This window comes from Carcharhinus amblyrhynchos, chromosome 6, assembly GCF_965287045.1.
Source record: "Carcharhinus amblyrhynchos chromosome 6, sCarAmb.v2.hapA, whole genome shotgun sequence".
Classification (NCBI taxonomy): Eukaryota; Metazoa; Chordata; class Chondrichthyes; order Carcharhiniformes; family Carcharhinidae; genus Carcharhinus; species Carcharhinus amblyrhynchos.
Window position 1 is genome coordinate 105020542 of NC_137329.1, and position 26074 is coordinate 105046615.

At 42.1% G+C, this 26074-nt stretch overlaps 1 protein-coding gene across 1 annotated transcript in view; it reads left to right on the forward strand.

The window, feature by feature from the left end:
- Nucleotides 1-16997, forward strand: part of cped1 (cadherin-like and PC-esterase domain containing 1) — a 222056-nt gene extending 205059 nt beyond the window's left edge. Inside the window, exons 21-22 of the mRNA XM_080191117.1 lie at nt 13709-13855; nt 15899-16997. Of these exons, the coding sequence (XP_080047243.1) occupies nt 13709-13855; nt 15899-16126 (375 nt within the window). The 3' untranslated portion in view covers nt 16127-16997. The remainder of the gene's footprint in view (nt 1-13708; nt 13856-15898) is intronic.
- Nucleotides 16998-26074: the final 9077 nt, after the last annotated feature.

Below are 26074 nucleotides of genomic sequence, written 5' to 3' on the forward strand. Positions count from 1 at the left end.
GATGGGGTTTTTCATGTCAATTTGACTTTTTATTTTAGGTTTCTTGTGCATTTTGGGCCCACAGTTAAAGTTTCTTTGAGCCAAAAGAAATGTGTTAATGTGAAAAGAAACTATTCTCAGCCTGTGAAATACGACACATTGGGTGAAAAAAATTGGGACCTGTACTTGTATTTATTGTATGAACTCCACCTTTAACGCTTAATATTTTAGTGTTTGGTGGTCCCAATATCAGCAGCTGAACTTACTATTGCAGACTGACATCTAAGATGCTTAATTTAGGCAGTGTTGTATCCAGTTGTGACAGTATAACAAGATAAACTTTATAAGTAATCACGTGGAATGAATTTGTGGTAAAATATTGAAACTATAGGTGGTCCTTCTGTATATTATAGGAGACCATTTGGCCTATCGAGTCTGTACCAACCACAATCCCACCCAGACCATATCCCTATAAACCAATGCATTTACCCTAGCTAGTCCACCTGACACTAAGGGACAATTTAGCATGGCCAATCACCCTAATCCGCACATCTTTGGACTGTGGGAGGAAACTGGAGCAAACAAAGGAAATCTACGCGGACACGGAAAATGTGCAATGGGTCCAGTTTTTCATTTTAAGAGGCAATTATTAATTGACCAAAACTGGTCCCCCCCCAGATTTATTTCTGAAGAGGAGCTGGAGATGGCCATTCAGCCCATTGAGCTTGCTGTAAAATTGAATCAGATTATGGTTGATCTGATTGTGGCCTAAACTCCACTGATCTGCCTCACCACTTTGACTCTTGATCTCCTTGTCAATCAAAAATTCTGTCCACCTCAGTCTTGTGTCCCCCAGTTCTAAATTCTCCCTCCACCATCCCACCCCACCGAGGAGAAACATTCTCCCAGCCTTTATCCTGTCAAGCCCCCTCAGAATCTTCCATGTTTCAATCATTTTTCTGAGAATGAGCCTGACCTGCTCAAACGTTCCCTTATTGGACACCCCTTCATCTCAGGAATCGGCCTGGTGAATCTTTTCTGAACTGCGTCCAATGCAAGGGGGCAGTGCACTGGCTCAGTGCTTGGCCATGTCCATCTCCCCTAGAACCAAATGCCCCCGAAGGATCCCCATGATAAGTTCACACCTGGGTGGACCTGTTGTAATGTGACGTCACATTGGTGAGGGTGGAATGTACGGCAGGGGGCCTGATAATTATATTGAAATGTATACAAATACATTAAAATTTTTTAGCGAGGCGGTCCGGTTGAATCGCGTGTTGGCCGATTTGTAGCGTAAGTGCATGTGTTCCCAATGCATGTGCGTCTACCAGTACTGGATATCCAGCGCAGTTAGGACCACGCTGAAAACTGACGGGAACATCAGGTGAACCATTCAAATCTATTTTTAATCGATATTAAATGTGATTATCGGGTCCGGGACTGAAGTCTCCAGGCCTGCTAGCAGCTCCCAACCTGCCAATACAATTTTACTCGGATGGGGTTCAAGCTAGCTCCCCATTTTTGGGGAACTGGCAGGATGACCAGGCAATCGTGACCCCCCCCAGGGGGTTGGGTGGCAGGGGGGTGGTGTCCCCTGGGCATAGGTACCCTGGCAGTACCAATCTGTGCCACTGGTTTTATCCAAGGGGCAATAAGTGCATCTTAGCACTGCCCATCGGGCCTGGAGCAGTGCCTAGGGGGTGGGGCCTAGAGGGGCCCCGCTGCCACCCTGCATTGACTGGGGCTGGAGGGAGGCCAGCAATTGGGGCGGGGGGAGGAGGCATCTGCCAGGGAGTGGGAGTGTCTGCCGGGCCTCCCGTGGGGGGTGAGAGTGGGCCAAGATCTGCCGGGGAAGGGGGATCATCAGTGTGAACTCCCACTGAGAAAACAATCTGTGACTTACACCAGTTTTCCCATGAATTCAGCGCTTAGAACCTTTTTGGGAGAATCACCCCGCTGTAGTGGAATTGATGCCCAAGTGACATGATAGGCCCTGTGAACCTTGGGTTTCGCTCTCATTAATTCTTCAGGTCAAGTTTTATCCGTATGGTTGAATGTACGCAGACAGTTTCTGTGACACTGCAGGTTGAAAGGGCTGAAGGCAAACCATGGCTTAGCCTCTCCATGCTGAGCCTTTGTTTAGGGCACATCTCCAGCATGGGTTGGAACCCTGCAGTAGACCGCAGCAGCTGCTACAAGGAAAGAAACAGTGACTAAAAGTAAACTTTCTGGGCAGCATTTATTGCCCTCCCCCATGGCAGCTTTAGTGGTGGGAAGCATTTAATCGGGTTGGAGAGTTGGTGAGTGGGGTGCTCAACACTTCCTGCCTCCACCCTGATTATGCCCAGGGTGGAAAGGTTTATGGACAGCCTTCCTGCCAACAATTGAGGCTTTACTGACCACTTGAGGGCAATTTTAAGTGTAATGAGCAGCTGTCCCTTATGCTGACGACAAGTAAGATCGAGCCCACAATCTAATGTAGACTGGAGTTCAGGACCTCCAGAGCACCTATGGAGTTTGGTGCAGTCGGTGAGGTGTGCACAGCCTCCAGACTTCCTGCCCATCTGAGCAAGCTACATATCATGGAGACTGTGGACATCCTGTAGTGAAGCATCCTTTGGTTAAGGTCCAAACTCAGGGATAGTTCCTTTCAGGAAAGACCTTACCATTAATTCCATTTTTATTTGAATGCTGTTGCCTTAAAGCAGATGGCTAAGCTTTGTAACTGACTCCCTGCTGACCCAGAGCTTGTGGAAGCACTTTTGCTTATGGTCTGGTAGGTTTACTGGAGAATAATAGCAGATGCAGACAGTCTCGTTACATTGCAGGATAATCCTGCTGGCATACCATTTTTTTTTGATCCGATCCTCTTCCAACACTAAATTCTATGCTTTGTAAGGTAGATAATGACAAACCCCTAATTTTATTAAAAGTGTATGTGTTTTTGTTCACATCTTGTGGCAATTTTACAGCTGTCTTCGACTGATTCCAGTTAATGTCAATTTTGACTGGATGAAGTTAACATTTCTGTCCAAAACTTGAAAGATGGAGGTTTGTCTACATAGCAGCTTTACTTAAAATAGGCATAATGAAGATCTCGCAGTATCTTGGCGTTTTTAGATTTTAAAAGAAGTATAGGAATGCTCTCACCAGCATTAGATTTCACAAATTTTATAATGGTAAATTATTCCACTGTCAAGTCACTGGTTCATGACAAAATAACTTTACAAAATTGACTGCCAGCTGAAAGTGTTTCCATACAGTGAAATTGTTATCCAAATAACACTGTAAATTCCTTTCTACATGGAATCTAGCATTAGCAGTCAAAACAAAGAACAAGGAAAATTACTTCAGCCTTCCAAGCCTGCACCAACCATGCTACCTGACTGAACTAAAGCCCCCTACCCTTCCAGTGACCATATCCCTCTATTTCCATCCTATTCATGTATTTGTCAAGACGACCCTTAAAAGTCACTATCGTATCTGCTTCCACTATCTCCCCCGGCATGAGTTCCAGGTACCCACCATCCTCTGTGTAAAAAAACTCAAGGTCATTTCGACTAGAAACGTGGTTCCTCACTAGTTTATGTATTGTGCTTTAGAAATTGTGAAATTTGTACAGTTAGGATAGGGTCAACAACAGGTTCACTTGTTCAACTGATTAAGAGTCATTCACAAGGTCATCTTAACCTTGCATAGTTTTCATTTGTTCACTTGGTTGAATACTGATTATCAATCATTCAGAGGTCTCTGGAACCATATATATCTATGGTATCTGCATAAATTCTTTAAACCTCCTTTTTTATAAAATTCATGATTGTGAAAAATCTTTTAAAGGTTGTCCCTTAAAAGGTTTTATGCACTATTTCTGCCTATGCAAAGTGAAGTACTGACGTACAATTTTTCATGCATCTTTGAAGTAATAAAGCTGAAGAATCTTAAAACATTAACTCTGTGAAGTTTAGTCAGTCATTCACCTCGAGTCTGACCCATTTGTATCGGTGCCACCTCCCCCTGACAGAAATAAACATACCAGCAGACAAACTGCCTCCCCAAAAGTGCCTGACGGAATGAAACGGATTGGCATCAGGAGATAAGGAGTTTATTATTTTCCACGACCAGAAAATATGCGCCTTGCACAGTTGACATTTAATTTAAGTGAATGGTTCTGATAGTGTAGATCGCTGCTGCCAGAACTCCTATAATCTAAAACTGTAAATTGGCAACATGACTATACACCTGCTCTGCTGAGTCAAACCATCTGTAATGTAGTCATGCTTTCTAGTAATTGTTGCACAGCGTTGCAAAAGCAACTTCTGTTGTGTAAAGGCCGTCGCGCTTACTGCAAGACATTTACCATCAGTCTACCTTCATGTTTCCCACGTTCTTGCAGTAGTTACATATTCTTTGGCTACCACTTCCCAAAATATGATCACAGATTAAGAAAAACACTGCACAGGCCTTGTACAATAAGTTGGGAAATGAGTGATCATTGGTAGGTGTTGGATCCATTCATGCGTTTGAATAGATGAGGGGACAGCACTGATACGATTTTTAAAATGGTTTTCTTTTATTAGACAGAACTTAAACAGAAGTGAAAAGAAAAAACAAACTTGGAGACTGGCTTCTAAGCAAACCAGTCCCTGTACTGTACTGTACCGAACTGGATCTCGAAAACTGCACACACAGTTTCAAACTATATTCTAACGTATCTCATTATTAGAAGTGTTTTCCGCAGGCTATTTCCGACTTATGAAAACAATTCTTGCAGCTGCTGTTGTTTGCCTGAATTGTGTACCCTTCAAGAATGCAGTCAATCTTTAGCTCACCTTTGTTTTAGCTTTCTAAATTTTAAAATGTAGTCAAGTTAACCGAGTTAGTTGCATAGACAGAAGTATCTTAAAATGAAGTATTTGCATAGACTGAAGCCAACAGGACTAAGCATACATAAGATCTCTCAGTAGATCTATAGTCTATTCACCAAAACATGCACATACGGAGGCATGATTTTTCAAGATATCATTTTATCATGTATAGAATAAGTACATTACTGGCACAATGCAACATCCTGTAACACGTTCCATAAATTTTTATATTTACAACTGTGTATTGAAGTTTGCATAAAATATTTGAGGAAATAATAATGTCAGTTTCTGAATGGATTAAGAAAACCAAATCACTGCATGGGACGTCACTTACCATACACGAGTAAGAAAAGGAAACCACTCCAAAATCCCAACCTACTTTCCTGTGCTGAAGATCACTCACTATACACAACAAGCTTGTAGCATTCCTATTGCTAAAGGGACATGTGCTGGTGTTTCCTACCAGTGAAATACTGGTGGTTCAGCAGTTAAAGGGTTAGAAGCAACCTGAAGATGAAAAGATGGGCCAATATACCAGATCCAGCTCAGACTGAGCTCTACACGAGAAAGCAAGTTGCTCCCAAAAGGAGAAAGCACCTCTAATGCTCTTATTCTTTATTATGCTATAATTATAATGCTCTTTACTCTCTATTGATAAAAGCCAAGGCCAATACTACTGGGTTCCCAGCACCTAACACAACTTCCCTACGGCACCAGTAAGCAGCAATATGGGGGGGAAATCATGGTTAGGCGATGGCCTAGTGGTATTATCATTAGACTGTTAATCCAGAAACTTAGCTAATATTCTGGGGACCTGGGGTTGAATCCCACCACAGCAGATAGTGGAATTTGAATTCAATAAAAAATATCTGGAATTAAGCATCTACTATTGACCATGGAAACATTGTCAGAAAAACCCATTTGGTTGACTAATGTCCTTTAGGGAAAGAAATCTGCCGTCCTTACCTGGTCTGACCTACATGTGACACCAGAACCTCAGCAATTTAATTGACTCTCAACTGCCCCCGGGCAACTAGGGATGGGCAATAAATGCTAGCCAGCCAGCAACACCTGTGAATTTTTAAAAAAATATTCCTGGGACTATCCCCATTGCCTTTTTGGGGGGGGTAGGGAAAGAATGGCTAGTGGAGTTTCTGGTAGTAGTAGAAGGACAGATATTTTGTGTGAGGTGATGCACAGGCCTATATTTTCAACGATAAATTTACCCAATATCAGGTGGGAGCATGGACAATATTCTGGTTCCTTGCTTTATATCACTTAATTGGACTATTAGCCATTCATTGCATAGTTACATGAACTGATCTAACAGTGGTTAGCACTGCTGCCTCACAGCGCGAGGGACCCGGGTTCAATTCCCAGCCTGGAGGTCACTACCTGTTGAAGTTTGCACATTCTCCCCATGTCTGCATGGGTTTCCCTGGGTGCTGCAGTTTCCTCCCACAGTCCAAAAGATGTTAGGTGGATTACCAAGCTAAATTGCCACTTCGTCAGGGGGACCAAGTAGGGTAAATGCATGGGGTTGTGGGGGATAGGAACTGAGTGGGATTGTGGTCGGTGCAGACTCGATGGGCCAAATGGCCTCCTTCTGTACTGTAGGGATTCTATGATTCTATTCTATCATTGAGTCCACCTATGGTTATATGATACACTTGATGGATGCAAGGGACTGAGTCTTCCAAGCTTTCAAAATGTTCAGGCATCAGGACCAATTGCAGGTGCCAAGTTTGTTCACTGCAGCTGCAGGAGGTCAGGAGAATTTTATAGGAGCCAGCCTACTCTCCTTTCAAGGATAGCCATCTATTTGGGGATAGCAGGCAAGCTCGGAATCAGGAAGGGCCAAGCAACATATGAGATGTGAAGGAGGCCTTCATTATGTCTGCAGTGCAACTCCAGTGATTGGGACACAAAAGGACACTTTGAGAGGCAAAGGTTAAAGACACCAGAAGGTTTTTCTTTGACCTGATTATTCCATTGCAGCAATCTTCAGGAGAGAGTGTTAGAATGGCAGGCCTGTGTCTGGAGATGACCACTGTCTATTTTCAGCAAGTAAAGGTCAGATTGCATGCAAATATCAAACAGCTGAGATCTCCCACTATGCACGACCTCTGTGTGCTGACCAGTTCTTCCAATTGTGGTGGTCCCAATTATCTCTGGGAAGATTGGAAGACCTCTGAAAATCACTACTGATTACCTCCTCAATTCCCACTGCTGCCTGGCAGATTGACGTCACTGCTGTGACCAACAAAATTTGCAAGGCGGTGGATGGGAAGGAACATATCAGGAGTCCACCCAGTGCATTTGTTTTTAACCATTACTCTGGTCCCCATATCTCCAGATGTGCCTCCACAGCACTGAGCGAATTTCTCCCATTAACTTATACTATAGACCCTGCCCACAGGGAAGCATATGGCTACTTGCAGTTTTCTCACACCTCATTGCAACGCTGAAGATTACCATCCAACATTATGGGCTCTTTAGTTCATTTATTTCATTTTTGAAGTTACTGGTGCCTGAATCTATTAACATTTTTGGGGGCTGGAGTCTGGCTGCAGCTTATCTGAGTTTTGTTCTGCATTCAAATCAAAGAGGCCTCTATACCACAGCATCGTAATGACTCTTTCACTGATACCTTTGTGCTGTCCTGCTTTCCATACAGTCTTAAGCCATCATTCTCAAGTTCAAGTTTGAAGCGTGTCTAAAAGCTTTCATTTTAAATGATCAATAAGTAAGTGGTAAAACGTAACAAATGATACATGACCTGATCAAATAGAATAGTAAATTATTAAGTTTACCTGTCACCCTATTTACACTTCATTGTTACATAGTCCATACATGAAGAGTTTCAGTGACAAAGGGCATCTTTGTATTAGCCATTAGATAACTTAGTTTCGGCCATTCGGAAAATTATATTTCCCAGCCTATTATAGATGTAAAGTAAAAGTTCTGTCTGCAAGATTTTCCATTAACACGGGGTGCATTACATTGCTTGCTTAAAAACTATATTTTCCCTTTGTTTTAAAGAAGTTAATGGCATTCCCATAGCATTGTTCTGCAACTCGCAATTATGCATCAGGCTCATTAGAAGACTGATATTTACAGGGTCTTTTTGGTTGAATAAGTAAATACAGAGGGAGGCATTATGTGTCAAACAGGCTGCTTAATGCAAGTAGACTATATTTTACCGAGGTAGTGAAACAGGGGAGTGTTGGGGGAACTGTATCACCTATTGCTTGGTGAGTCTACGCTGACAGTCAGGAAGTCAATTTGGCAAGATCAGCCTTTCTTCTTAATTTAAATGGATTCCTTTGTGCATGAGAAACATTTGGCTGGGTGTTTGGCCCACACTGTGGCTGGGTGCTAACAAAATTCTCCTTCCAGATCAAAAGTGCCAGATGTCAAATCTGGTTCTAATGGGAAACCCTCCACCTGTTTATCATGAAAACAAGACATTCAAAAGTTTGATAATGGAACATGATGCCAGCCCCACAGTCAGTATAAATACCTCCTTAGTCAGTACAAATACCTGCCTGTACAAGTGCGTTCTAATGAGTCAGGCATACCATTGCTGATAGTAATGTTGGTTCTTAATTCAACATTTATATCTCAGTCAGCGTTATCCATATGCCCTGCAAAAAGTGTGTACTATGTCTTCTCTATAATGAATGTGCAGAACAGATAAAAAGTTATCTCAATCTTTTACATGTTACCTCTTTGAGGACACTGTAGCTCACAGTTTCAGTTTGGGCCACAAGGTCAGAAGTACACCATTACACATTCTCCTGTAGAACTTGCAAGATTTTCAGTAGAGTCTCAAAAGATATCATGAAAGCCTTTTGCTTGCTTCAAAGGACTGTCCCAAAAGTAACATTCAAATATGGGTTTGATTATACTGACACTCTTAATACCACAAAACGTTTCCCTTTTTTGTTCCCTGGGAACTGGGAGGCTCCATTCTTTCTTTTTGCAACCCCCATTCGAGTGGCTTTGATCTCCATATTGCACACCACCACTGGAGTCTTGCCAAATCGACTCTTCTGATCATACATTGCATTCATTAACAATAAAACCAAAATCCAAATATATTGTTTGTGGTTGCAGAATATAGCTTAACATTTATTGGTACAGGAATTAGTCGGTTTATCTTAACAAAGTTAAACGTTTTTCTAAGCGTGGACCAAAGAATGTGACATGAACATTTTAAAATTCATCTGTTATTTCCAGCAATAATTCCTAGGCTGGTATGATTCATAACATTACAGAACATTCTTTTATTGCAATAAAACTCAGCAAACCATGTAAATATCCGAACCTAGAATCAATATCAGAAAGATTAGCAGTTATTTCATTTTAACAATTAAATGTATAATTCTTACAATATTGATGTTCAGGCAGACCAGTTCAATAATTTTTTAAAGTGATAGTGATTAACATTCCATCACATGGCTAGAAGTGTGATCAGCTGAACGAAGCTAATTCTGATCATAATTCATATTCATCTTTTTTTAGAAACCTGATTGAAAATATATGTAACTTTGTACATAAATGTACAGCAGAACCAAATATCCCAAAGGTTTAATTTTTAAAAATTGTAACACTAAACGTTTTCTGTTTCAATTCATGCAAGCACTTAACATCAGTTTGTGCCAACAACATCCAAGAACCAATTTTCTTTTTCTTCATAAGCTTTCTGTTAACATTAGGGCCGTAACTCTACCACCTTGTCCGCTACAGAATCGGCGCAGGCGAGGGTCTGACAACGGAAATCTCCGTTGATCCCGAGTGGGAATTTCCGGTCTTGCCCAATCCCGCTCCAAGGTCTCTGTCACTTGGAGCAGATAAAGTGTGAAGTATTAGAGATTTCTGCATTTGAAGTTTATCGGCACAAATTTTAAGAATCCAGCAGCGATGGTGACAATAAAGTAATTTTCTAATTACTTTAGAACCTTTAATGGCAATGCAATGTTGCCATACAGTATTGATACACAGACCAGGGAGATAGCGGGCTGATTTTTCAAAGAATGGTACATTAACAGTTTCGGTCACTCACATTCAAATTTCCTTGTCTTGTAGATTGGAAAGAAAAAGACCTTAGTTAGAGCCCTTTTGATCTCAACCTTCAAGAAAACCAACTAGATTGCCAATTGCCTTCCAATGTTTTGAACTTTTATGCACATCCAAATAGGGCAGGAGTCCCCCCATAGCACTGAATTGCCAACCTAGAATCTAAATTCAGGTATTTGAGAGAAACCCGGGCTGATAAGCTCCTAAGGCAAACAGTGAATTATCCCGTCCCATGGCCACAGGAATCATAGCGGGCAAAACAGGACCAAGCAAAGGTCATTTGACCTTGGGCAGGATTTTCCAGTCTTGGGGCTCTATTATGTCTCAGGGGAAGAATACCAAAAAGTGGCTAGTCATTCCTGAGCTGTTCTCTGTGCTCCATCAAACCAACACTGCCAAAATCTTGGGAGCAAGTTATCTGCTTACCCCTTTCTCTTACCTAATGCAGAGTCCGAAAGGCCAGCAGAAAACAGGAAACAAATACAATTGGGAAAAGAAGTGACATTGCATCTTTACAAAAGAATGAACTCACTTTTTTTAGAAATTGAAACTTTCATTGTAATATTTATTGAACCTTAACACCACTAGATTAGCATTAAAGGTATGTTTTCAATATTACAATATTTAAAATTTACCAAACAAAACATGTTAGGGGTGATCAATAATTATCTTCCACTATAAGTCACCTTTGCTTAGAATCGATCACCTTCATGCCTTTCTTCGCAGTTACAGCTACAGCTACTATTTACTCAAAATGTGACCTGCACTCTCATCGTAGTCCCCCACCCAGAGAACATTATGTCCCCTTGAAACCCTCAGTTCTTCTTCCAAGTGATGTTCAACATGGATGAGTACTGATTCATCAGCTGAGGGAAGATAGTAGGTGTTTTCCTTAGGGGTAAGCAGATAACTTGCTCCCAAGATTTTGGCAGTGTTGGTTTGATGGAGTACAGAGAACAGCTCAGAAATGACTAGCCACTTTTTGGTATTCTTCCCCTGAGACATAATAGAGTCCCAAGACTGGAAAATCCTACCTGAGATCAATGGACCTTTGTTTGGTCCTGTCTTGCCCACTATGATTCCCTTGGCCATAGGATGGGATAATTCACCGTTTGCTTTAGCAGCTTATTGGCCCGGGTTTCTCTCAAATAATTGAATTTAGATTCTAGGTTGGCAATTCAGTGCTATGAGAGGATTCCGGACCAATTCAGATGTGCATAAAACCTTAAAACATTAGAAGGCAATCTGCCATGAGGGATCCAGAGTCAGTGTTTAAGGGCTTCCAGGGCAACTCCCTCCCTCCTGCACACCAGAGACTAATCTGTGGAACTATGCCCCTGATTTTTGAAACGAGCCCCGAGGTATTAGCAAGGAGGAATTTGTACAGTCATCTGAGTGGGAAGTGCTGTTGTCATTCCCAGTGCCTAGGTCGCTTTCCCTTCAGGTGATCCATCTAGTTTTATTTCTTTTTTACTTTTCTGTAGCAATTTGGGATTTCAAAGGGCAGTTAAGAATCTGGAGTCAGAACTAGGCCAGACCAGGTAAGGATGGCAGATTTCCTAAAAGGACATTAGTGAACCATGGGTTTTTAAAATAATTGATAGTGCCTTCATGGCTTATAATTCCAAATGTATTAATTATTTGGATATAAATACCATTGGATTGGGTGGGATTTGAACTTATGTCCTCACGGCCTAGGCCTCTGGATCATTCACACACTTCATCAGAATGACTCAGATGGCAGTGGAGACTTTCTGCATCAGTTTTTTTCCACTTTTACAGCAGCATTAATGATTAACGGATAGTTTTTTGTAAAACAAAACACATGCCGTTTGCTTTGAATTTCCGCTTTATATTTTCACTGTAAAATTGTCAAAAATATGATTTTTTATGTGAAACACTGGAACCAAAAAGAAGTTCACCGTGCTTTACTGTGGATGTACAAACTCCCCAACTTCAGGATAGCCAATATATTACAACACCGCAGAAAAGAAAGTGGATACAACCTTGAGGAAATCCTTAAGTGCTTTCTCAGTGCACTTGAAGTACTATATACTTTGCCTATGCCACCTGGTCATTTTATAAGTTACTGGATACTCTTTCTGTGAAGCTTAAGGATGACGGATTTAAGCCAAGGGTATCATTTCAGGAGATTAAATATTTAACTAGTGCCTGATACAAACCTTTGATGGTCTCAAGGTTGCATTGGAGATATGGCAGCAGATTTGGTAAATGGAAACACTAATGGATTTGATTTACGGTCCAATTAACTACATTGCCTTTTTGTGCAGCAAAACTCTCAGTTTACCTCAAGGCACTTAGCATGATTAAGACATGTGAGTATCATGTATTAACAGGACAAACCAAAATGTGAGGTACTGCTGCTTTTGGCATTCTACATCTCTGGAGACCCGAAGCTTTTGCACTAATGGAGAATAAACACCAACATTAACTGGCAGGACCAAACTGCCTGTTTCCATGTTGTAATTGCTATGAAATTCAGTGCAAGAAAATACAGTACTCCAGGGGTATCCCTGTGGCCAGTTTTGATGGAGGCAGGCAGAACTTAATGCTATCCTTACAATGCCATCCTTGTATAGATGAAATAGGATTTCAGGCTTGTAATTATTTCCTGATAATCTGATATGCATATGGATGGCCCATTAAATTTGAATGCAAAAAAAAAATCAGTGGATGATGCACTTGGAACGTGCATCTAAAGATATATGCCCAAGGTTCACTCTAGGTTGTCCTCATCTGCACTGCGCTGAGGACGTGAATCAAGCATCTAGATACAGCTCACTCATGTGGCCCTGGAAAACTTGACTAGGTCTGATGTGTAGTTAAGTCCTGGGGTTTGATAAGTTGGGGAGGGGGTGGGTCTGGGGGATGAATGGGAAGTGGAGGAGCAAGGCTAGCCTGTTCATGGCTATAATACTACCACAAGGAACACCCTTATTTCTCTGCTGTATATTAACGCAAACAAAAATGTCATTCCACTGAATTTGAGATACAGAAAACTCTGGAGCATTCAATGCACATTTGCCAACAGGGTATTAAATCGAGCATAGTGTCTCAGATTAATCTATTCAAAGTGTCCAAGGCGCCTTTGTAGGAGGGCACCTTGGGCATTTCTAGGGGAGATCTCTAATATCCAGAAATTGATTCTCAATTCTTATTTGTCACCCAAAATCAGACATATGGGGCAATTCCGCACCCTCCGCCACCTCCACCACCACCACCACCACCCCCACCCCCATTGTTAGTAAAGGTGTTGAGGTTCACTGGGAATTAGAATTTCACAATATTGCTTGAGTTAAGATTTATTGCTGTCTTTTCAAAGGACGTTGGGAAAATGTTTTACAAATTAAGGGATGTGCTGAATTTTGGGTGCCAGCATCTGATCATCATGGAAAAGAGACTTACTTCTCTACAGGATAGAAAATTACAAAACTACTCAACCTACAAAATTTGTACAACTTGTTCAGAATTTCAGCAGTCTGGAATCACTTTCATTCTGTGAGTCAGGAAGTTGTACAGTGGGGCCAATCCCAAGACTCCAGCATTTCCAAAAACTCCACCGAGCATCCAGAGATGGATGATAAAATTAGCCTTGTCTGTGTTGCCCACATCCTGAGAACAAATGAAAGCATCCAAATGGGTCACTAAAATCCCAGGCAGTTGGACTACTATATCACTTACTAGGCAGCATTTTAGTTAATACTCTTGAGATGCAAAACATCTCATATGATTTTCATATGTTGACATTTTTGTTATTATAGAATGAAGTACAAAATTTGTGGAAAGAAAATACAGAAATACTTTCTCAAGCAAAGGACTACGGTTATGATGTTATTGATACATTTAGTATCACTATGGGACGCTATAAAGAATTTCTTCAGGGAAAATGTGCATGTCATTTTCATGAGGTAACTAAACTTGTTTTTTTTAAAAAGTGTTTCTCTTGAGGCTTCCTTGGAATTAAAATGTTACCCTGATGTTTTAAGTTAATTTATCTTGTTAAATTGATCAGGGCTGTAACTTACAGCTAGTTTTGTGCATTTTCCCTAAATGCTTTATTGAGCAAAGATATACATTTCAGTAAAACTCATTCAGATGCATTTAAGTTTTGCAAATATTGTAGCACTACAAAAAATATTCTTCCTGTTATTTGTAAAGATTAGCAAATGTGTATATGAATAAATGACATTGGTGGTACATATTTACATAGTGCTATTCGTTCAAGTATAAATGTGTGGTGCAGAATCCACTCAAATCCATCTATCCGACAGTTAAAGCTGAGTTTTGTCATTTCTTCCAAAAGCTTTTGGATGAAATGCACTCCTGCAACTCGGTGAGATTTTGATAAAGATTGGCCCTAAACTTCCTCATTGTCTTAAGCACTTACAGCATTATTGTATTGTTAGTTTGTTGAAAATATCAAGGAAATTTATATTTTAGCACATTTCGATGCATTTGATGTGCATTTGATGTGCACATTTGATGTGCATTTGATGTGCTAATACAAATTTCTTTTTAACCATGCAAATCTTGAACCCATCATTGCTTTTAGAGTTCATTTACATTGCTGCACCATTTGCAAAGGTTTAAATTGCTCCTGACATGCTTGTAACTTTATGCCCAAAAAATAAGATCAATTAGCTCCCCCAAGCATCTCAACAAAAGTAATTGAGAATTCAGTGGACTAATTGGAGCACAAGTCTCCTTCTAATCACAGACTTCCAAGGAACTTTGTCCATCACATTTGATTTGATTTGATTTATTATTATTGTCACATATACTGGGATACGGTGAAAAGTATTGTTTCTTGCAATATCCTGAATTTCATTTGCCTGCTGAGAAGTAGAGACATTTGTGGGCATTCTTAACTATACTGTCCGTGTGGAGGGACCAGGACAGGTAGTTTAACCATTCATACCTGGTCTTCAGTTTGTGGTAGTGCTTTCCACTTCCCAGAAATTGGGAGTGGGGGGTTAGGATGAGCATCTCCCACCTCCAAACCCAAGCTCAGCTCGAATTCTGGCATGGAATGTCTTTTCCTGTTCAAAAAATTCCATGCCATCCTAGAAGAGGTAACATTGCAGCAGCGCACCCCGGCCAAGCAAATTGGCCAGCTTAGCCGAGGCCAGCAACCCATCCATCCGTGTATAAATCACATTGATGCTGTGAGTGGTCTCTGTGGGGCTGTACGTTTGACAGCTGTACCTCTGCACAGATGCCAGTAGACAACTTCATTACAAAAATGTGCAGTTTTGCTCCATTGCCATAATTGCTTTGTCCCTGGCAGCTAAGAGGTGAAAAATAAGCTGAGGAAGGAGGTCAAAAAACAATTAGTAAGGCAAAGAAGAAATATGAAATTAAAATAAGAAAGCGTATAAAAAAAAGTAGCAAAAAGATGAATTAATATAGAGATCGGTCCACAAAGTGATGAGCAATATAATCCCAAGCGAAATAAAAACAGCAGATGCTCTCAGCTGTGACGAAGGGTCATGTAGACTTGAAACATTGGCTCCACTCTCTCCCCACTGATGCTGTCAGACCTGCTGAGATTTTCCAGCATTTTCTGTTTTTGTTTCAGATTTCAGCATCCGCAGTATTTTGCTTGTATATTACGATCCCAAGTGAGATACTGCTAAAATGGCATGGGTACAGATACTAGATTCAGTTTCAGTGAAGAGGCTAACCAGAAGGAAATGACAGCGGTAGAAGCAAGAGTTAAAAGTTAAAGCCACAAACCTAGCACAGTCTGATTAGATATTTTAAATCCAAGCAGAAGGGTCATTGATGCCAGGATAATGTGTTCCAGATTTAACTGGTTTAAACAAACAAAGTGCATTACTTGGACTATAGAATTGAAAATGTCCTCACCAGATACAACTTGAATCTCATCTTGACTAAACGCTGTTTATGAGTATGTAAATAATCTGGTTTTTTTACCCTTCATTTTTTAGGTAGATCAATTTGAATTTTCCCAATCAACAGTACGTAGGAAGAAAATAAGACATTCAAGCCACTCCTTTGTGGGAAAGGGCAACTCAAGTCATAGCAAGAGGTCTTTGGTACAAGACTTTTTATCTGTTTTCAAATCACACTATCATGTCAATGGTCCAATAAACCAAGCTTATTCAGAAATCTTCCTCAGCAGAGTCTGTGTGAACAGATTGAACCCTCCGCTATGAAGAAAATGGACTTTTGTGGGTATTTTTTTCACAGTTTTAAGATTTGCTGCTTCCCCTGAAGATCAGTGCAAGAATACCGCACGACATGTATTGCATTTCTCTCTGATTGGCTACGAATGCTACCATCAAAGACATGTGACACGTTTTAAACCTTTATGAAATCAATATGTGCTGCTGTAAATTTGAGGCTTCAGAATGGCAGATGGAAAGCCAGAAAATTGATGTGACTCGCTGTCTGGGCCGGATGAATTGCATAAACAGCTGTAACCGAAGCAAAGTCTTTTACAGAAGATTAAGCACACAAGAGACGTGAAGTCCTTAAGGAAGCCACTTAATCCTTTCTGTGCAATATTCAATCACCTTCTGCACTATTTTTGCCAAATCAATATAATGCTGCATTTCTGAATAACTTCTATTTTTGTATGTATTGTTCACTCAAAATCACATTCCCCAGATATTGCTGGGGATATCGAGTTATATATACCTCACATCACTTATATTTATACTGCCTTTATTTTTGGCCTGCAAAACAACTAGTTTAAAATACTGCCTGTATCCTCAAATGTCTTAAAACTTTTTACACGCAGAGATGTTTTATGTTTACAAAATGGATATTTTTGTACATCTACTTTTAATACTGCTTTTCTATATATTTTTATTTTTTCTATGAAAGCTGATAGTCTTTTAGTATGTGGCACTATGGCAGACAATTTTTTATCATATGTGGATGTATAAATTGCCACTGTACTTGGAAAATAGGAATAAAAGGAGGATGTAAGTTGTTTTTAAAAAGCGTCATTCAGTCATGCTCTTTTTTAAACCATGAATCTTTTTATAGAACTAAAAAAAATCTAAGCGCCTGTTGCAATGAACTAGTAGATCTTCCTGACATTGCTAATGGTAAATTAGAGGTTATTTTGTTTTACAGCAATTGGAATATTTGAAGTATAATGTGAGTGCCATTAACTTACAGTAACTTCAACAGCTATCATTATTGGATTATTCCATTATTATTACCCACACTGTTTTAAATTCTGAATCTACACCATAGGTCTGTATTGCATTTGTTAGTATTAGGATTAGGTAGAGTAAATTGGCTACATGTGGGATTAATCCTATACTTTGGTAGCAATGGTGCCAGTCCTGGGGTTTGATAATGCGGGATGTTAGTCCTGCGCTTTAGTGACACTGGTGAATGGTCCAAGGATCTGGCAAACTTCAGTAGGGAGCCTGGATTTTAACAACAGTGGGACTGCTGAGATTTGGCATGTCAAGTCGATCCTTTGGGCTAGAATTTGTGTGGAAGAGAAACCTGGGGTTTGGTGGATCTACAGAAGCCAAATCTGAGGTTTGGCAGAGCTGAGGATGAGGTTTGGCTTGACTAGAGGAATCTCGGTGTCAAACAGCAGTGAGCCGAGGTTGATAATAGAGCCTGACAGCACTTGGTCGAGAGGAATCCAATATCCTGCAGCACAACTTGTGGCTTTGTAAAAGATCTTCACAAACAGCTTATATTTTTGGGTGGATGTACATCTCTATTTCAACGGTAAGGAAAGATAATTATTATTTTGTGGTCATGAAAAGATAATTTTCTATTTCCAGTCAAACAACTTATTTGTTTTCTTATCTGGTATTGAAACTCAATTTCTGATTCGAAATTACTCTGAGGGCTGATTTTCTTGCCCTTCGCTCTTCTTCCCCAGTGATAGAAAAGGAGCAACAGATCCGGTCCAAATCCAGGATTAAGTATAAAAGAAAATAAGAAGTGGATTATTCAGCTATTCAGCTCCTCAGGTCTGTTCCTCCATTCGGTTAGATCACGGCTGATCTGTTCCTTAACTTTATTGACCTACTTTGTTTCCATATCCCTTATTGCCATAAACTGTTCGTTAGGTACCAGTCTCAATTTCAAATGACCAAACTTCAACAGCTTCTTGGGGGAAAGGTTTTCCAAGATATCCACCAACCTTTGTGTGAAGAGGTGCTTTCTGACATCACCTCTGAACAGCTAATGGAGTTTGGCAGCCGAAAAGCCCTACATAAACTTCTAAATCCAAGGAAAGTTAAAGTTTTTGCCCTGCCCTTCAGAGCAAAATAAGTTATTTGGTTGGCAGAATTTTGAGGATTCCTGCCCCCCCCCGCCCAAATCCCCCCTTTGATGCACACAAGATTATAGCTGGGTTTACATTTAATCTTCACCATAACTTATGACATAAATTTACTTTTCTTGTTCTGTATGAGACAGTATGGGGGCAATTCTCCCAAAAAATTCAAAATGTCGAATTTGCGCAAAATCTGGAGTAAATCCTGTTGGGTTTTTTTCCAGCGGGATTTGATTTTCAAAATCAATCTCTGACACTCTGTGCATCACAGAGTGCACTAGCGTGAATCACGCTAAAAATCAGTTGGCTGGGCCTATTCCTGCTGAGCAGGCCACTGCGTGTGCGCCAATCTGTCAGTCTTGGCTTCCCAATTGCTGGCTAGTCCTGCAATCCCGTATCATTGGCGCACAGGTCCCCCCAACAGGATCCCCTCCTCCCCCCCACCCAGGTCCAATTGCTGACGCCCAGATGTGTACAAGCCAGCCTCGATGACCCCCCCACATCCCACGGCTGGCGTTGATCTCCCACACCTTCCCCATCCCCACAGTCCCAATTCCTGCCCCCCCACCACCACCACCACCACCTCTTCCCACTTCTTCTTCCAATTCAGGGCCTTCCATCTAGACATACCTTTCTCACATCTGAATAACAAGGTTGCCCCAAATTGCTCACTCTGCACTTCCGGCCAACTATTGTGATACCAATGAGGCTCAGACCTTACACTGGATCAAAATCTGGTTAAGGAAAAAGCTACCCCATGTATGGCAAAATGTCTGAAGAGAAAGATCAATGCAACATATAGGCAATGTGAGATCAGTTATCCAGTAGCAATTCTGTACACTGGTGCACGAAACATATCCGTGTGGGTGTACCAACACCACATGGTCTGCAGTTCAAGTAATTGTCTCACCACCATTTTTTGAGGCCAATTATGGATGGGAATTATATACTGGCATAGTCAGTGAATTAAAAAAGCAAATAAATTGGAAGTGCAAATTCAGCTTAAAGGATGTGGTGTGATAATCATTGCAAACCTCAGCCTCTAGAAGCCAGTGGTTGTTAATTTTGTTCTTGGTAACCCCCTTGCTATATTGTACTGTGCTGCTAAAGTATGGTAACATTGAGGAGAGATGCCATTAACCCAGCATTCACTGTGTTTTCCTTGTCCCCTAGTAACCAATTTCCAACATTCCTGGAGGGATAGAATAATGGAGGAAGATTAAGTATATCAGGATTAAAAACATTTTTCTGCTGTCAGCAAAACTGGCAGAGACTTCCATAATATTTTAGTGGTGATCACACACTAGTTGACATTGATGAAATGATAGCCCTTCCTGTTAAGAAAATCTCCTGTGAATTTAACAACGAACCAGCTCTCTTTTGCTGGATGTTAGGGTTGAAACTGAGGACACTGAATTGAAATAATACCCACTCATTTTGATACATTTTCAATTGGGAACTAAAGTCCCATACTTTATTATTCCACTGGCATGAACTACACAATTTACCACAAAAACCACAACTATTCTAGGACACCCAATACCAGACTCAGAGTTTTAGTCAAATCATAACACAAAATTGAAGGAGGTCATAATCTCTATATTTCATCCATTTAATTCATTACTGGTTTATTTTAAACCCTGATATTTGAAAATACAATAACCTAAAGTTTTTTACAATTACTTATTCTGATATGCTGAAAGTTTATTATGCAGCTTTGCTTGACTTTAAGTGAACAAAAATATTAATCAGTTGGCAATAGATTTGACAAAGAAAGAAGATTTACAAATGAAAAGGTAACTCAAATGATAAGACAATAGGCCAGGATTTAGTTCCTTCAGTGGGGGTCCCCAGTGGAAGTCCTGCATCATTTCTCGGAGGGAGGTCCAATGGCATTTAAGTGCACTCAGGCACTTACTAGCCAGGGTTCAGCAAACCATAGCATCAAGAACCCTGAAATTCCTCTCCCCCCCTCCCCGCCCCCCACCCACAAAGAGCTGCCAGGCTATCAGAGACCATCAGCTCTCCATTGCCAAGCAACAGTGGCTGCTGCCATTAATGCTCCAAGGTCTACCCAGAGCATCAACCCTGTATCTCTAGAGACATGAATGGAACAGGATGGAAGTCACAAGATGTTGTCAGAGGGCAGGGCAAAAGGGCTGCCAGAGGCAAGGGATGTTTGCAGCCCCTCCCAATGTCAGATCCCTCAATCGGGCACTGATCACCTGTCACTTAGGTACCCCTAACTATGAGGGTGGCATAGTTGTTAGCACTGCTGCCTCCCAGTGCCAGGGGCCCGGGTTTGATTCATGACTTTGGTGACTGTGCGAAGTCTGCACATTCTTCCCATGTGTGTGTGCGTTTCCTCCGGGTGCTCCGGGTTCCTCCCACAATGCAAAAAACATGCTGGTTAGATGTATTGGCCATGCTAAATTCTCCCTCAGTGTACCCGAACAGGTGCTGGAGTGTGGTGATTGGGAGATTTTCACAGTAACTTCATTGCAGTGCTAATGTAAGCCTACTTGTGACAACAAAAAATAAATAAACTTTCTAATAAACAAAAATGAATAAATAAATACTAACGTACCCAACAGGGTTTGTTGTGGGGGCTTTTGAGAACAATACGAGACCCATGTAAGACCTGTTTAATACCCGGAGTCACTGCTAAATTCCATTTGGCTCAGGGCTAGTTGGTGTCAAGTGGCTCATTAATGAACCTGATTGACATTTCACCTCCAGCAAGCAAGATTCCCCAACTTAACTGGAAACAGTTTTCCTTGATACTAGGAATTTACATTTAGAATATTGTGTGCAATTCTGGTCACCTCACTATAAGAAGGATGTGGAAGCATTGAAGAGGGTGCAGAGGAGATTTATCAGGATGCTGCCTGGTTTGGAGGGTAGGTCTTATGAGGAAAGGTTGAGGGAGCTGGGGCTTTTTTGGGCGTGTGAGGAGGTCGCAAGAAAGGTACATTTTCTGTTTATATTTTTTAACTTTTTATTTCTAGTTTAAAGTCGCGAGTAGCGGTGGTTTTTTTTTAAATTAGTTAGAAGCCGGAAGTCGTCACTAGGACGCTTACCGGTAGTTGTAGTTTTTTTTTCTCGGGTCCCTGACCCTATAAATTAGCACAGAGAGGATACCCGATCCTCTACACTGGTAGAGAATCCCACCCTCCCACCTCCTCTAACCTAATTATAAGCGTGTGGGAAGTTTTTTTTTAATTTTTTTTTCTCTGCTGGTAATTGTTTCAGGGATGGCAGTTCAGGCAGTAAGCTGCATCTCCTGTGGGTTGTATGTGGTGAGGGACACCAGTAGTGTTTCTGATGATTTTACCTGTAGGAAGTGTGTTCGATTGCAGCTTCTGGAGGAGCGTGTTAAGGAGCTGGAGTTGGAATTGGAGGAACTCTGCATAATTCGGGAGGCGGAGGCGGACATCGATAGGAGTTATAAGGAGATAGTCACTCCTAGAAATGAGTCTTGGGTAAATGCCCGGAAGAGGGGAAAGAAGCAATTGGGGGGACAATCCCCTAGGGCTGTTCCCCTCCAAAATAGGTTTTCGGTCCTGGAGGCTACAGTTGAGGAGGAATCAACTGGAGATAGCCAAAGGGAGCAGGTCTCTGGGGGTGAGCCTATTGTGAAAGTTCAGGTGGTTAGGGGATGTAAAAGATTGGGCCTAGTGATTGGGGACTCCACAGTTAGGGGGACGGATAGGAGAGTCGGAAGTAATGGTAGGGACTCAGGGCTGGTGTGTTGCCTACCAGGGGCTGGGGTCGGGGATGTATCGGAGAGGGTATTCAGGACTCTTAGGGGAGAGGGAGATCAACCCCAAGTCATAGTTCATGTGGGGACGCATGACATAGGGAGGTTAAGGGAAGGAGATATTAAGCAGAAATTTATGGAGTTGGGGTGGAAACTAAAGGCCAAGTCAGAAAGAGTGGTTATCTCCGGACTCTTGCCTGTGCCACGGGATAGTTTAGAGCGGAATAGAGAGAGGGAAAGTTTGAACTTGTGGCTGAGGGCATGGTGCAGGAGGGAGGGGTTCAGGTACTTGAGCAATTGGGGCTCATTCTGGGGAAGGTGGGACCTCTATAAGAGTGATGGTCTACACCTGAATCAGAGGGGAACCAATATCCTGGGGGATAAATTTGCAAAGGCTATGCAGGGAGGTTTAAACTGATTCGGAGGGGGGGTGGGATCCTGAGTAGAGGGGGTGAAAGTGAGGGGGGCATAGATGGGGACTGCAATGCACGGCATCGTGGGGGGTGGGGCAGAGCAGGGTTTGAAATGCGTATACTTTAATGCGAGGAGTATTCGCAATAAAGTGGATGAACTTGCAGCGTGGATCAGTGCCTGGGACTTTGATGTTGTGGCCATTTCAGAGACATGGATAGAGCAGGGTCAGGAATGGTTGTTGCAGGTTCCAGGGTTCAAATGCTTCAGTCGGAGTAGAGAAGGAGGTAGGAGCGGGGGAGGGGTAGCATTATTAGTCAAGGACTGTATCACAGTGTCAGAGAGGAAGTTTGATGAGGACTTGTCTGTTGAGGTAGTATGGGCGGAGATTAGAAATAGGAGAGGAGAGATCACCCTGTTGGGAGTCTTTTATAGACCTCCTAAAAGTTCTAGAGAGGTTGAGGAAAGGATTGCGGAGACGATCCTGGTTAGGAGTGAAAGTAATAGGGTAATCGTTATGGGGGACTTTAACTTTACTAATATTGATTGGAATTGCTATAGCTCTAGCTCGTTAGAGGGGTCAGTTTTTGTACAAAGCGTGCAGGAAGGTTTTTTGACTCAGTATGTAGATAGGCCAACTAGAGGTGAGGCTATATTGGATTTGGTGCTGGGAAATGAGCCAGACCAGGTGCTAGACTTGGAAGTTGGTGTGCATTTTGGTGATAGTGACCACAATTCGGTTACGTTCACCTTAGTGATGGAAAGGGATAGGCATGAACCTCGGGTCAGTAGTTTTAGCTGGGGGAAGGGTAATTATGAGGCTATTAGGGGAGAATTAGGAAGCATAGGTTGGATTAGGAGACTACAGGGACTGGGAACGTCCGAAATGTGGAGTTTTTTCAAGGAGCAGCTACTGCGAGTCCTTGATAGGTATGTCCCTGTCAGGCAAGGAGGAATTGGTCGAGCTAGGGAACCGTGGTGCACTAAAAAAGTTGATTCGCTGGTTAAAAAGAAAAAGGAGGCTTAAGTTCGGATGAGACTTGAGGGCTCAGGTAGTGCACTAGAAAGCTTTAGATTGGCTAGGAGGGAGTTGAAGAGTGAGTTAAGAAGGGCTAAAAGAGGACATGAGAAGACTTTGGCTGATAGGATTAAGGAGAATCCTAAGGCGTTCTATAGGTATGTTAAGAACAGAAGGTTGGTTAGGGCAAGATTAGGACCAGTTACAGACAGCAGAGGGAAGTTGTGTGTGGAACCGGCAGAGATTGGAGAGGGATTGAACCAATATTTCTCTTCGGTGTTCACGCAGGGGGACATAAATGTAGCTGAGGAGAACACTGGGTTACAGGGGTGTAAACTAGATAGTATTGCAGTTGATAAGGGGGATGTGCTGGATATTCTTGAGGGTTTGAAAATAGATAAGTCCCCTGGGCCGGATGGGATTTACCCTAGGATTCTCTGGGAGGCAAGAGAGGTGATTGCAGAGCCTCTGGCTCTGATCTTCAGGTCGTCGTTGGTCTCAGGTATAGTGCTGGAAGATTGGAGGATAGCGAATGTTGTCCCATTGTTTAAGAAGGGGAACAGAGACTTCCCCAGGAATTATAGACCGGTGAGTCTTACTTCTGTTGTGGGCAAGGTTTTAGAAAAAATTATTAGGGATAGGATTTATAGTTATTTGGAGAGTAATGAATTGATTGGAGATAGTCAGCATGGTTTTGTAGTGGGTAGGTCGTGCCTTACTAACCTTATTGAGTTTTTTGAGAAAGTGACCAAAGAGGTGGATGGGGGTAAGGCAGTTGACGTGGTATATATGGATTTTAGTAAGGCGTTTGATAAGGTTCACCATGGAAGGCTTCTGCAGAAAATGCAGATGTATGGGATTGGGAGTAATCTAGGTAATTGGATCAGGAATTGGCTAGCAGATAGGAGACAGAGGGTGGTGGTTGATGGTAAGTATTCGTCATGGAGTTCAGTTACGAGTGGTGTGCCTCAGGGATCTGTTTTGGGGCCACTGCTGTTTGTAATTTTTATTAATGATCTGGATGAGGGTATAGTTGGGTGGATTAGTAAATTTGCTGATGACACCAAAGTCGGAGGTGTGGTAGATAGTGAGGAAGGGTGTCATAGTTTGCAGGGAGACTTGGACAGGTTGCAGAGCTGGGCCAAGAGGTGGCGGATGGAGTTTAATGCAGAGAAGTGTGAGGTAATTCACTTTGGTAGGAATAACAGATGTGTCGAGTATAGGGCTAACGGGAGGACTCTGAATAGTGTGGATGAACAGAGGGATCTAGGTGTATGTGTACATAGATCCCTGAAAGTTGGGAATCAAGTAGATAAGGTTGTTAAGAAGGCATACGGTGTCTTGGCGTTTATTGGTAGGGGGATTGAATTTAGGAGTCGTAGCGTTATGTTGCAACTGTACACAACGCTGGTGCGGCCGCACTTGGAATATTGTGTGCAGTTCTGGTCCCCACATTATAGGAAGGGTGTGGAGGCTTTGGAGAGGGTGCAGAGGAGGTTTACCAGGATGTTGCCTGGTATGGAGGGGAGGTCCTATGAGGAGAGACTGAGGGATTTGGGGTTGTTTTTGTTAGAAAGAAGGCGGCTAAGAGGGGATCTTATTGAAACATATAAGATGATTAGAGGTTTAGATAGGGTGGACAGTGATAGCCTGTTTCCTCGGATGGAGAAAGCTAGCACGAGGGGGCATGGCTTTAAATTAAGGGGGGGTAGTTATAGGACGGATGTCAGGGGTAGGTTCTTTACCCAGAGGGTGGTGAGGGATTGGAATGCCCTGCCTGCTGCAGTTGTAAATGCACCTAGTTTGGGGGCGTTTAAGAGATCCGTGGATAGGTTTATGGATGGAAAGGGATTGGTTTAGGTTAGAGGGTCATTGTTTTTTAACTGGTCGGTGCAACATCGTGGGCCGAATGGCCTGTGCTGCGCTGTAATGTTCTATGTTCTATGTTTTCTCTTTAGAGAAGAGAAGGATGTGAGGCGACTTAATAGAGGTTTATAAGATGATGAAGGGGATAGATAGAGTGGACATGCAGAGACTATTTCCTCAGGTGGATGTAGCTGTTACTAGGGGGCATTACTATAAGGTTCATGGTGAGAGATATAGGAGGGATATCCAAGGTAGATCCTTTACTCAGAGAGTGGTTAGGGTGTGGAATGCACTGCCTGCTGTGATAATGGAGTCATTGGATAGGCACATGGAACACACCAGAATGATGGGGAGGAGGATAGCTTGATCTTGGATTCGGACATAGCTCAGCACAATATCAAGGGCCAAAGGGCCTGTACTGTGCTGTACTGTTCTATGTTCTATGTAGGAATCAGAATCAGATGTAGGTACTCCTGCCTGATTCTCCCAGTGCAACCCCACCACTCCCATTCTGCATGCCCGCTCCAGCCAACTCAGTCAAATTCTGCTATGGGAGAGAAAGTCTTCCTATGTCCAAATGAGGGTCGGTGTGATTGAGAGCGAGGCAGAACTACAGCAGCAGAAAAGAAGAAGGAAGCCAACCTAAGCAAATCCACTCCCCTACCCCTGGCGTAACAACCCATCCCCATTGTAGGAGAACTTGTGGATCCAGAATGGGGCTCCTCAGTTATCCAAACACTCAACAAGATGATGAACATCATCCTTGATTTCGAAGAACTGCCACCAACAAT